Source organism: Sus scrofa, chromosome 9 (assembly GCF_054392235.1).
Source record: "Sus scrofa isolate SSC_HxYL_T2T_F1_AM1 chromosome 9, Sscrofa_HxYL_maternal_Yorkshire_Landrace_v2.0, whole genome shotgun sequence".
Classification (NCBI taxonomy): Eukaryota; Metazoa; Chordata; class Mammalia; order Artiodactyla; family Suidae; genus Sus; species Sus scrofa.
In genome coordinates this window covers 113,230,080-113,242,688 of record NC_139391.1, presented here as the reverse complement: position 1 = coordinate 113,242,688, position 12,609 = coordinate 113,230,080, and the positions used below count along the sequence as shown (strand labels likewise).

Here is a 12,609-nt window from a genome sequence, read left to right as displayed (position 1 = left end):
CTCTAGGTACCTCATATAAGTGAAATCATACAGTATTTGTTTTTTACTAACTGGATTATTTTCACTGAGCATAGTGTCAAAGTTCATCCATGCCGCAACCTCTCCGAACTTCTTCCTTTTAAGTTCAATAACATTCTGCTGTATGTATATACATCTTTTGTGTACCCATTTATCTGCCGATGGACACTTGAGCTGTTTCCAACTCTGGCTGTTATGAATAATGCTGCTTTGAACATGGCTGTACACGTATTGGTTTGATTCCTTGCTTTCTATTCTTTGGGCTATGTGCCAAGAAGTGGAATTGCTGGGTCATATGCCATTTCTGTGCTCAATGTTGGGGGACCTGTCGTATTGTTTTCCACATTATAGAGGCCTGTATTTTTGAAACAGTCTTGGGGGAGGTGTGTTGGCAGCGCTGCAGAGAAGAGCTTCTTCACATCTATATATAAAAAGACACCATAATGGAAGTATATCTGCTCACTACAACTTTAGTTAGTGCTGTGGGGGAAGGAAAAGAAGGTACCAATTCTAACATGCAGTTTAGACAACTACCTTCCATGTCACAAAACTCGGAGACATCGTTAAACATCAGAGCAAAGGCTAATCCCATAACAGTCAAAGTGGCAGAAAGTTACAGGTGGCCCTAGAAGACCAAGATGTTTCGAAGGCAACACTTAGATACTGGTGCTACGCAGCCAGCGGGGTACACATGGGGACTTCAAAACGGAATTCAACAATTTGATTATGATTATAAGTTTCCTTAACATCTGCCTTCCTTAATGGACTTAAACATTATTTCCTCCCATGCCTCCTGAGACACAACACTTGAATACTTTGTTGAACTCTTACATGATCTGGCTGACTTTCTGTCCGACCACTCCTGGACAGTGATCTGCTCCTGGGGTCCCCCTATGGAGTACTGGTCCTCAAAGGTGGAATTCTGAGGAATGTCTAGAGGGTCCCAGGGGTCCGTCAGGGTGATCTTGGAGCACTGCTTGGTGGCCTGTTCAATCTGAAACATCACTCCATCATTATAGAGCAAAATATATTCAAATAATCTGAAAGACAGATTAAAAGAGAACAGTTCAGGACTTTATGTTACAATCACTGTGCTTTTTATCTGCATAAAAGCCAAAGGCCTTTGATATAAATTACTCTTAAAATCAAGACAATAGAAAAAAATAGTTCTGCTTGCTAAGCAATCATTTACTTATTTATAAACCCTAGGCACATGAACAACCTAAATATAAAATAATTGAAGTTCAGAGGTCAAAACTGAATATTCATTAGACAGTTACTTATAAAGTACCCATTATATGACAGACCCTGTGCTTAGGATACAAACATGAAGAAGATGGGGCCGTGGGTTGGGCCCTGGGTTAGCCCCTGGTTTGTGACCTGCCTTTCAGCCTCAGGAACACAGGATGATTTGACCCTTGGCTTGGTTGAGTTCCCCCTGCAGCACTGAGTCAAGGGATTACAGGCATATGCTGAATGCAGGACAAGAGCCCACTGGGGATACACTAGCCACCTATACCCCACTGTCTCTATTGTCATCCTAGGAATGGGCTTTGGTGAAGTGCAGCTGTGCTGAGAATGGGCTAAGACAGGTGAGGACAAAACCAGAAGGGACCCCACTCAAATGGCTTCCCTGAATCAAGTTTTTCAGGTGTTCTCAGCCTCATCCCCTCATGCACACGCCATGTATGGAGCAAGTTGGAGTCACTCCACAATCTGTGAGAACACCCGTCATGACCTTGCATGCTATGTGGTCACCAGGGCTGTCTTTCCTAAAGCTAAACCATCTTGGTGTTGGGTTTTCATGCATTCGACTGTCAATCCAAAACTCAGGGCACTGCTGTTGGTCAAGTGAAGTGAGGTTGCAGCCCTGGCTTCAAAAGTGAAATCTGCACCACCTGAAAGCAGAAGAGCCCAGAGAAAGGGCTTTTCATGAGCAAATATCAATAGCCAACAGATTGGCAGTGGGATGTGGTTCTTACTGCATTCCTCACCTCCCACAGAGGATACCTGTTCTCCATCCCAAGTCAGGGATTAAACTTCTGTTCTTTAGAATAGAAGAAATATTTGAATATTCCTAATATTCAAATATTTCTAATAACTCATATTCAGCTATAAATGATAACTGTCTATATGGTCAAAATAGTACCACTCTTCATATCATGCTTCCATTTTCTATGAGCTAGTATAAAAACATAAACATGACCTGATTTATAATATATCAACCCAGCTTATTCCGTAAAATGTTTGAAATGGCTTTCAGGGGTAAAACCCCAGCACAGACTTTGAGAAGCGAGAGTGAATGGAGAAAGAACAGGAAGTGTTCATGTTACACGATCCTGCTACAAAATGGAGCCAGCCTCCTGTGATACACACGCAGGGCTCATATCAAACTGTAAGCTCTTTGGAGGAGTTTGGGGCTGGACTCTCACTGTTTCTGCACCCCTGGTTAAGTCCTTGGCATGTCAGAGTCTAAACATTTATGGAAGGAGTACAGAAACATGAGCATTGACTTTCGAGCACAATCCAGTTGTTACATGGGATTCCTTGTCCATACACAAATCCTGCTCCAAGATCCTTTCATTGAGAGCGATGCCCCATGACGCACCTATACTGTACGCCCTCAGGAGTGGTTGTCTGCGTTACCCTCCTCCTCACCATAAGTGTCATCCTCTTGTGCTTTTCCAAGTTCAAGGTCTTTAGCTTCCAGAGTCATTCCAAGCTTTGGCTGATACTCCCGCTGTGTGCTTTTCAAACTGCAGCGACTGTCGCCTGGAAGATGCACAAGCCATGTCCAAAAGGGGGGTGTTTCCTTCTTGAAACTCAGCCCCTCAATCCACAGGATCACAGAAGTAGAAGCCTGGCAGCCATGTTTGCATACATGACCTGGCTACCCTCTACAGAGCTTTCTGGACCAGAGGGGGACATCTGGCCCAGGATGGGAGAATCAGATTCTTTAGCTTTGACATGTGGAATTGCCACCGAATGTCTGCTAGTCAGACACTTCCTGGGGCTGGTCATGTTGTGTATAAACACAGAAGCCATAAGAGGCTAATTTTCAATATGTGAGCTGAATAAGAGTGAAGAACAAAGCAGAGAGAAGCAGCAGCCAGCTGGGATCCCAACAGCTGTTCATTTCCTGGATGCATTTTCTCTCTGAGGCCCGGTGCCCACATATCCACCTGCAGAATTATGATGTTTCCTTTGTTCTAATAAACTTTCCTTTCTCTGCTTGGAACTTTTTCTGTGACTCATAACCAGGCCTTGGTTCTAATACAATTGAGGACTCTACTGTTCCATCCAGAGCCCTGGGGAACAGCTGCCAGCACAGTTGTCCTGGGAGAGGCACCGCATGGCCCATGGCAGAACCAGGTGCCACTGACGCTGGGTCAGTTACCTGCTGGCGAAGGGAAGGGGAAAGCAGAAAAGAAACTCTGCCAAAGTCACTGCTTTCCTAAGGCCAGCTCTGTCCATACACAGAGGTAAAAGTTAATTTCAAAATGAGAATTCTAGACTTGAAGCCATCTCCACAAAATGTTAACATAGGTTAATTCTGGGTGGTCTGAACACAGGTGTTTGTTATGGTGTTCTCTGTACTTTTCTAAGTTTGCAAAATATTTAATTTGAAAAAAAAAAAGAGGGCACATGGTATTAAGGTCATGTTGACAGTGCCTTAAGCAAAACAGAAAATATTAATTTAATGCGAAACAAAATAGGACTGTATAAATCATTTTTTCAAAATCCCGTGTGGATACAAATGCTAGTACTGCTCCATTTGAAGTTTGGAAAAGAAGATTTCCATGGCCTGTATGTTTATATGACATATTCGTAATCAAGATGTACATTCTCCATCACTACTAGGATAAAGGGCCTGGAGCCCGACAGAGCCAGAAGGTCAAAACGCAGAGATCAGCCAGGGTTGAAATGAGTCATCTGCCTGGGATGCCGGGCGGCTAATAACCCATAGACCAAAAAGGCTAATGGACTTCAACAGAAACTGGATCCTGGGAGGCGAGATCAAAGTCTGGGTCTGAAGTGGAGGAAGTTGTGAGGACAGGAGTCACAAACCACACCCCTGGGGTGCAGTCAGGCAAGGTGAGGGGCTGGAATGGGTGTGAAGGATGAGGCAGGCCAGCCAGCCCCCGGTCAACAACTTTGCCTCCCCACTGGCCAGACACCAAACAAAGCACTGTTCCCGGGAGGGCCCTGATGCATTGTCTCAGGCTCTCCCGGCCTGGCCAAAGGGTCAGCAGGCCAAGCTTTTCATGGCAACCCAAATGCAGAAGAGATGCCTGGTGGGCCATTTTGCCTCTCATCTCATGAACAAAGGATTTTTGTGGCTTTTGACAAAATTCTTAGGCTGCATGGAAACTTCTATTGTTTCCTGAAAATCCATTTTCCTAAAACTTGAAACGCTAGTTTAGAAAAATAACAACTCTGTGCATGTGTATCTATTGATTTTTTAGTTTTCGTTTTTAACTGTGGTAAAATACACATAAAAATCTACCATCTTAACCATTTTTAAGTATACAGTTCAGTTAAGTACATTCACATTGTTGTGCAACCAATCTCCACAACTCTTTTCATCTTGCAAAACTGAAACTCTATATCCATTAAACATCTTTGTATTTCTCCCTCCGCTGTGTCCTGGTAACCACCACTCTACTTTCTGTCTCTACAAACTTGATTACTCTAGGTACCTCACACAAGCCAAATCATACAGTATTTATCTTTCTGTGACTAAGCTATTTCACTTAGCCTCATGTCCTCAAGATTCATCAGTAGTGTAGCATGTGTCAGAATCTCCTTCCTTTAAAAGGCTAACTAATATTCCATTGAATGTATATATCACGTTTTGTTTATCCATTCATCATGGATGGACACGTGGGTTGTTTCCAACTTCTGGCTATTTTGAATAGTGCTGATACAAACATAGGTATGCAAATATGTTAATTTTTCAGTGTACTATACACATCTTCCAAAAATAAATGATTATTTATTTTCTAACCTGTATTTTAAATTCAAAAATTTGTCCTTGGTATTTTTTTCAAGTATTTCCCCAAAATACATATCTATGGAATCCTTTTCCCCTAATTTACTATGAAATATTTTTGTATTTTTTTATGAAATATTTTAAACATGCACAAGAGTTGAAGGACCACTTTTTATATCTACCACCTAGTTTTAACCATTGTTACATTTTGCCATATTTGCTCTATTTTCTAAATATCTCTTTAAAACAAGGCTCTGTGCTTCATGTCCCATCACATCAGAAGACAGGCGATGTCCCGTTCCACTACAAATGCTACCAACTTTGATCACCAAGTCATGTGGTTACTCCAGATGTCTCCATCAAAAAGTCATTTCATTTTGCAATTGCTAAGTAATTGATGGGTAATCCTTTGTGTTGCTGAGAATAGCCTGTTATCCCATAACTGTCACCTAATCATTTTAAATATAACCATTCCCTGAATCATTTATTTCACTGGAGGCTGGCATAATGCTACCAATGGTATAGCAAATGGCATCTATACATCTATCTACCTAGTATCACTCTGCACTCTTGGGTTTTTATTTATTCAACATGACATACAATTACAGTCATTATTCCATTTGATGCTGAAATTATACCAAGTTCAGTCAGTAGGAGCTTCTTCCACATGGTGTTTGTGACTTTTGACAACTCCATGAGTTTTTGAATGATTCCTGGCTTTCCATGACACAAATGTCACAGGTTCATCTTGAACTTTCCTTGAACCAAATCTGAAATCAGCCATTTCTCTAAGGAACCCTGGAACTTCCTGAGAAACAGCTTAGAAACCAACATATGTGCCCTAGATGTGCTCATTGTCATTGGTATGGCATTGCTCTGAGAACCTCTCAGTGGTCAGAGCTTCTTATATTTTAAAAAAATCATGAATTCATACTGATATTTCCAATCTAAATTTAACATTATATGTTCTCCCCTATCGTTTTTGGTTTTGGGTTTGTATGTATTTTCTCTTAAAAGAAAAATCATGCCTGCAGAATTCCCAGTGGATCCAGCATTGTCTCTGCTGTGGCTCTGATTACAGCTGTGGTGCAGGTTCAGTCACTGGCTTGGAAACTTCCACATCCCGCAGGCATGGCCAAAAAAAAAAAAGTCATCCTTCCTAAAAAACATTAGCAAATTTATTATTTGCTTTATCTTAACAATATCATTGAAACAATCATTTCAAAACTGTTATCAAAAGATAGAACTGCCTAGTGAAGTTTAAGATTTGTTTGCAGTTCTTTTTGTCCTTAGAATACAACTCAATACTCCATTAAAAATTAACTTGGATTAAGTCTATTCCCTGAGTGACTGTGTTTCCAGATTGATATATCATTAGGTTCATTTGTTTGTTCTCAATCCAGGGACTTCACACTTTTCCTCTTTGATTTAATTTTATTATTTAAATATGTAAAAAAAGTCATGTTTCAGAATATAAAAATATATTAAATTGTATTCAGAGAAGTCATACTCCCATCCCAGTCCCTGCCTCATCCCTCATTCTCTCAAAAGACAGCACTTTCATTGACTTCCATGTTATTTTCTTTCATTTCTTTTGACAAAATACAAGCAAACACATGTATGGACTCTTATTTCTCTCTCTTCTTAACGGAAAAGGTATATACTATATACACCTTGCTTTTTCCACTCTCTATGAATGCATAGAGGTTGTCATTATTCTTTTTATGGTCATGTAATAGTTTATTGTGTGTAAGTATCATTGGTTATTAAGTTAGTCTCTTACTGATGAACACTGGGTTGTTTCCATTCTTATTACATTGCCCAAAACACCACAGTGATAACTTGTGATGTTTTGGAGATACATATTTAGGGTAAATTACTGATATGAAACTACTAGAGCAAAAGGTATTTTGTTAAATATTAGCAGACTTTTCATAGAGTTGTGCAATTTTGCCCTCCTATCAGCAATATATGAGAGCACCTGTTTTCTTTGTAGTCTTGCCAACAGAGAATGTTGTCAAACTTGGGTTTGTGCCAATCTGATAAGATGCATTATCTGTCAGGCATTTTTTTCCTTAGAACATTTTCCTTTTTTGGTAAGCATAATGAAGATACAATAGACTGCAAAGATCTAAAGTGTACAGCTTGAGGAGTTTCATTGTGGCTCATTGGTAATGAACCCGACTAGTAACCATGAGGATGCAGGTTCAATCCCTGGCCCCGCTCAGTGGGTTAAGGATATGGCATTGCCATGAGCTGTGGTGTAGGTCACAGACACAGCTCAGATCTGGTAATGATGTGGCTGTGGCTGGCAGCTATAGCTCTGATCCTACCCCTAGCCTGGGAACTTCATATGCCACAGGTATAAAAATAATAATAATAATAGTGAAGAACCTGAGAAATGTTTCAATTTCTCAGGGATAAAATTTCTGAGCTCCCACCCAGATCAAGTTATGAGACCCTAGAAGTCCCCTCCCCACCCCTCCATCACTTCCCTTCTACAAGGAATAGGGCAGTTTTAATTTGCCTTCACTCATTATAGTCAGTTAAATATCTTTTGATGTGTTTAAGGACCATATGATTTTCTCAATTTTCTATAAACTTTTTTAATTAAAACAAAAAGCAACTGTGGCAGTGCTGGATCTCTTAACCCACTGCACTAGGCCAGGGATGGAATGATGCCTCCTCAGTGCCCCAGGCCCCTGAAGTCCAACTCTCAACCCATTGTACCACAGAGAGAACTCCTTCGTATTTGGGTTTTTTAATTTTTCCATATGAAATTTAGAATTAACTTATTTAGCTCCAAGAAAAGCACTTTTTGGCATTTGGAGGGGACTGAGTTAAATTTAAATACTAATACACAAAGGATTTACTATCTGTATGATGTTGTCATCCCACTTCCCCCAACAAAAAAAGAAGTCTTTATATTTTTTAATCTCATTTTGGTTTTTTGTATATTTCAGGAATGTTTGAAATTTTTCCTATACAGATTTTGCACATTTCCTTTGAATTTACTCCTAAGTAGTTTATCTTTTGTTGTTTTTGCTATTGCTGTTTTAAATGAGACCTTCCATTGTTATTTCTAGCAGATGGTTTGTATATATTAAGGCTATTGATTTTTCATGTTAATTTTTTAAATTTATTTTTATTAGGGTATAATTGATTTACATTGCATTACATTGTTAAGTCAGCTTCTACTGTGCAGCATAGTGATTCATTCATATATATATATATATATGCTCTTTTTCTCAAGTTATCTTCCATCATGGTCTATCCCAAGAGACTGGACATAGTTCCTTGTACTATATAATAGGCCCTTACTGCTTATCCATTCTAAATGGAATAGTTTGCATCTACTGATCCTAAATTCCCCATCTATCCCACTTCTTATATACAGATACCTTCCTGAGGTCTCTTACTATATGAATTAGTTTTATTTATTAGGCCTTTTGTGTTTTCCAGGCATAGTGCATCCAGGTCATTGGCAGAGATAGCTTTTATTTCTTCTCATTCTCATGTCTCTAAATATTTTATGTTTCAATTATATTGTTCAATAAATCCAACATGGTATTAAATAAAATGGGGATAATGGACATCTTTGCCTTCCTGAGTTTAATAGGAAAGGGACTGTGGTTTCAATATCAAGCAGATTAAGAACTATAGGGATTTCATCATATTAAGGAAGCAACAATCAGTTCTTATCGAATGCTTTGTCTCAGGAATTTGTATTGAATTTTATCATTTACCTTTCATAGATGTTTATAGATTCTCTAAAACTGAATTATCCTTACATCCCCAGAATAAACCTCACCTGCTCATAATGTATTCCTTTTGTAATGTGCTATTGGGTTCCCTTTCTATTTGGGAATTTTATTTTTTTTTATTTTTTTTTTATTTGTTGTTGTTGTTGTTGTTGTTGCTATTTCTTGGGCCGCTCCTGTGGCATATGGAGGTTCCCAGGCTAGGGGTCGAATCGGAGCTGGAGTCACCGGCCTACGCCAGAGCCACAGCAACGCGGGATCCGAGCCGCGTCTGCAACCTACACCACAGCTCACGGCAACGCCGGATCGTTAACCCACTGAGCAAGGGCAGGGACCGAACCCGCCACCTCATGGTTCCTAGTCGGATTCGTTAACCACTGCGCCACGATGGGCACTCCCCTCTATTTGGGAATTTTAAATCAGTGATTGTATCAATTTTCATAAATGGCATTACTTTACAATAATTTAGCAGATGCATATTTATCTTGTATATATATCATAATTTTCTGTATTCCCTACTCATAACCACTTAGATTATTTCCACAGTTTGTTAGTATTAACTATGTTAATACAAATTGGACAGAAAGCCTTTTGCCTTTCTATTTTTATATCCCTATGAAAAATTTACATCCTAAGATTGTTGGATCAAAGGAAAGTCTCTTTTTATGTTTTATGAAGTACTAGTGTTTCCCAAAAAGGAACAGTGGAATTTTAACTCGATGTAGAGCTTCATTAATTTCTTCGCATTAGAAAAGGTACTAAAAGTTTACCCTTCTATGGGAAAATGGGAGAAAACCTTTTTCTCTAGTTTTCTTACTTCAGGATAGTATTTACAGACAACATGAAAGATACTGTAAAGAAGTCTAAGTCAAGGAATCAAGGTTCACAGTCTACCACTGGTAAGCTATATGATCATAATTTTAATCTCCCTATTTCCCATATGTAAAGACAGACTCCTTTGAACCTCACAGTGTTATTATGGAGATTATTTGAGAAAATGGATATAAAAGCAAGAATTTATGGTTTGGGGGAGTTCCTTTCATGGCTTGGTGGTTAACGAACCCAACTAGGAACCATGAGGATGTGGGTTTGATCCCTGGCCTTGCTCAGCGGGTTAAGGATCTGGCATTGCCATGAGCTGTGGGGTAGGCCAGTAGCTGTGGCTCGGATTCAGCCCCTAGCCTGGGAACTTCTATATGCCGCGGGCACAGCCCTAAAAAAAAAAAAGAAGAAGAAGAAGAATTTATAGTTTTATAGGAAAGCCTGATTACAGTTGTGTTTACTATAATCAGTTAATGCGCAACAAGTAAACTACTCATTTAACTTGTACACATTAAGGTGAATTAAGGGTTAATTCACTCAGATGAGATGGAAATGAAGGGGAGAATATTCCTGAGGGCATAATGGACCCCTCTGTAGAAGACCCAGCAAGCATTCCCACCCATTCTCCCTGATCTGCCCCTCAACATAGAGGCTGAAAAAAGTATACTCATATACTCTTCTTAGTCTCCCTTGAGGCTAGGAGTATCACTAGTTCTGGCCTTGGAGACCTAAAGGGAAGTCTATGGGGAGAGGGAATCCCTCTGGAAATTTCTTCTCTCAAAAAAAAAAAAAAAAAAAAAAAAAAGAAGAGGAGTTCCCGTTGTGGCTCAGTGGTTAACAAATCCAACTAAGAACCATGAGGTTGTGGGTTTGATCCCTGGCCTTGCTCAGTGGGTTAAGGATCTGGTGTTGCCGTGAGCTGTGTTATAGGTTGCAGACGAGGCTTGGATCCCACATTGCTGTGGCTCTGGCATAGGCCTGAGGCTACAGCTCCAATTAGACCCCTAGCCTGGGAACCTCCATATGCTGTGAGTGTGGCCCTGGAAAAGGCAGAAAGACAAAAAAAAAAGAAAAAAAAGAAGAGAGTCTCTGTTCCATTCCACTTCCTTTGTTTCCTGTCTTTGAACATGGTTGGGTGAGAACATGATGCTCAGAGTGGAGGCAGCCATGAGGCAACAAGTCAGCATGTCCTCTTTGCAACTACGAGCCAACATTCTAAGAATGGCAGAGTGAATTTGATGGAGAAGAACCGGGGACTCTGATGAAACTGTTGAGTCAAAACTACAATTACGTATCACCAGAATTCTGAGGTAAACAACAAACATCCTTATAATTTAAGCCCTTGACAGTCAAATTTTCTGCAACTGAAAGCACCTTAAATGAAATAAGTAAAAACTAACGTTTACAGGTATTACCCATTGGATTCCTTACAACAAGCCTATAAGAGCCTTTGCTTCCAGAATGAGCAGAGCCCAAGGATTTGGTTAATCCTAGAACTCAAAATACCAGAGTCTGGCCTGGATATAGATGAACCCGAAGAGCTACTGCCTTTATAGCCAAGAGGCAATTGCTTTTCTGTCCTGAACTGGGATAGTCAGGGAAAAAAGAAAAAGAAAAAACAGTCTAAGGCAGAGGTTACAGACTGGCATATTCAGCTGGCTGACGTGTTATTAGCTTTTTCCTTTTTTTTTTTTTAAACAGATGAGGAAAATATGAAGCTTCGAGCATAATTAGTAGTAAATAATGGTGCCAGCATCAAATCTAAGGTGAGATCTCCAACCAGACTCATTCCAATTCACAAGTATATAGCCTCCTTCCACAGGGGAAAGGAGTGATTCTTCCCATCCACATACAACTACTTGGCCATCCGAGATATATTAAATTACAGTAAAGGGAGTGGACAAATATTATATTGTGATTACAAAAGTACTTTGGCTTTTATGGAAGAAATTGGACAAATTTTGGATTTGTTTAATATGCAGTATAATAGATTAGTAATGCATGCCGGCTCTCTGACTCTTAGCAGGAAGAATTGAGCTGCGGCCACTTGACATTCTGGCGTATACCAAGATCAAGTTACACCCTACAGTAATCATGAGACATAAAAGAAAAACATTATTTCAAAATTGTCGTGTTAGACACCAACTCATCGTGCAGACTGATGCCAATCACATTTAACAAAAGGAAAATTAAATTACTTGAGAATGCAGCCCTAGGGAAAGTAAAATCAAAGAATAATTATGTGTGCAATTTAAGAAGCTGTAAGGCGATGGGCCTCCACCGCTTGGATTCTAGTTCAAAAGAGGAAAAGGGTGCTCAAGAAATTGAAGAAATTTTTTTTTCCAGAAATGTATCTGGATGAATATTGGCAATATGTAGGCAAATATTCTTTCATCTGATGGAAGATAATAAAAAAAAAAAGCAAACTTCTCATGAGACAATAGTTCAAGTTGGCTTTTTTTTCACCACTACTAAAAGAAACAGCCTCATTAGTAGTGAGATACCCATGTTGCCATGGTAGAGAGTGCTTTCTAAAACTTCACATTGGGGGTATTAAGAAGGTTGCAGTGGGTATAAGGATAGTTAGGTTCATACAGTCAGCACTGTGCTTTTCAGCAGAAATATATCACATTCCACCAAGTTGAAACATAAACACATACACTCTTCCAGCTAACAGTTAACAAAAATGAAAATACATAAATCTTATTCTTTACTTTCACTAGAAATTTGGGATGATACTGCATTTAAGAGGAAAGGAATAATATATGGCCACAAGGATAGCTTTCCAATGAAAACCATGATTATCAAAGCAGAAAATGCACTAGAGGCAACATAGAGAAGACTGGTTATGGGGAAAAAAAACAAACAAATAACAAGGGCACTGAAAAAAGGTATTATTCCAGAGCTCAAGAAAAAAAACATAAAAAATGATGAAAAGCTAATGAAAAGATAAGATATGTGGGGGACAACTATAAGAGAATCAGTACATGTAAGCAGAGAGATATTCTGTAAGGA

General features: G+C 39.4%; 2 protein-coding genes across 6 annotated transcripts in view; one reads left to right on the top strand and one right to left on the bottom strand.

The window, feature by feature from the left end:
- EPDR1 (ependymin related 1) overlaps positions 1 to 12,609 on the bottom strand; it is a 29,135-nt gene that overhangs the window by 1,998 nt on the left and 14,528 nt on the right. Inside the window, exon 2 of the mRNA XM_021063578.2 lies at positions 850 to 1,058. Coding sequence (XP_020919237.2) covers positions 850 to 1,058 — 209 coding nt within the window. The remainder of the gene's footprint in view (positions 1 to 849; positions 1,059 to 12,609) is intronic.
- The window catches only part of LOC102157670 (uncharacterized), a 210,717-nt gene that overhangs the window by 191,647 nt on the left and 6,461 nt on the right, over positions 1 to 12,609 (top strand). The window contains exon 8 of one of the 5 annotated variants that reach the window (XR_014816145.1): positions 1,563 to 5,046. The exons of 3 other annotated variants lie outside the window; for them this stretch is intronic. Coding sequence is in view for 1 of the 2 variants with exons in the window: in XM_084977513.1 (XP_084833639.1) it covers positions 2,708 to 3,073 (366 nt within the window). In the remaining variant the exon portion in view is untranslated. Of the gene's footprint in view, positions 1 to 1,562; positions 5,047 to 12,609 lie in introns of those variants that run through there. One more of the 5 variants, XM_084977513.1, reaches the window with a different exon arrangement.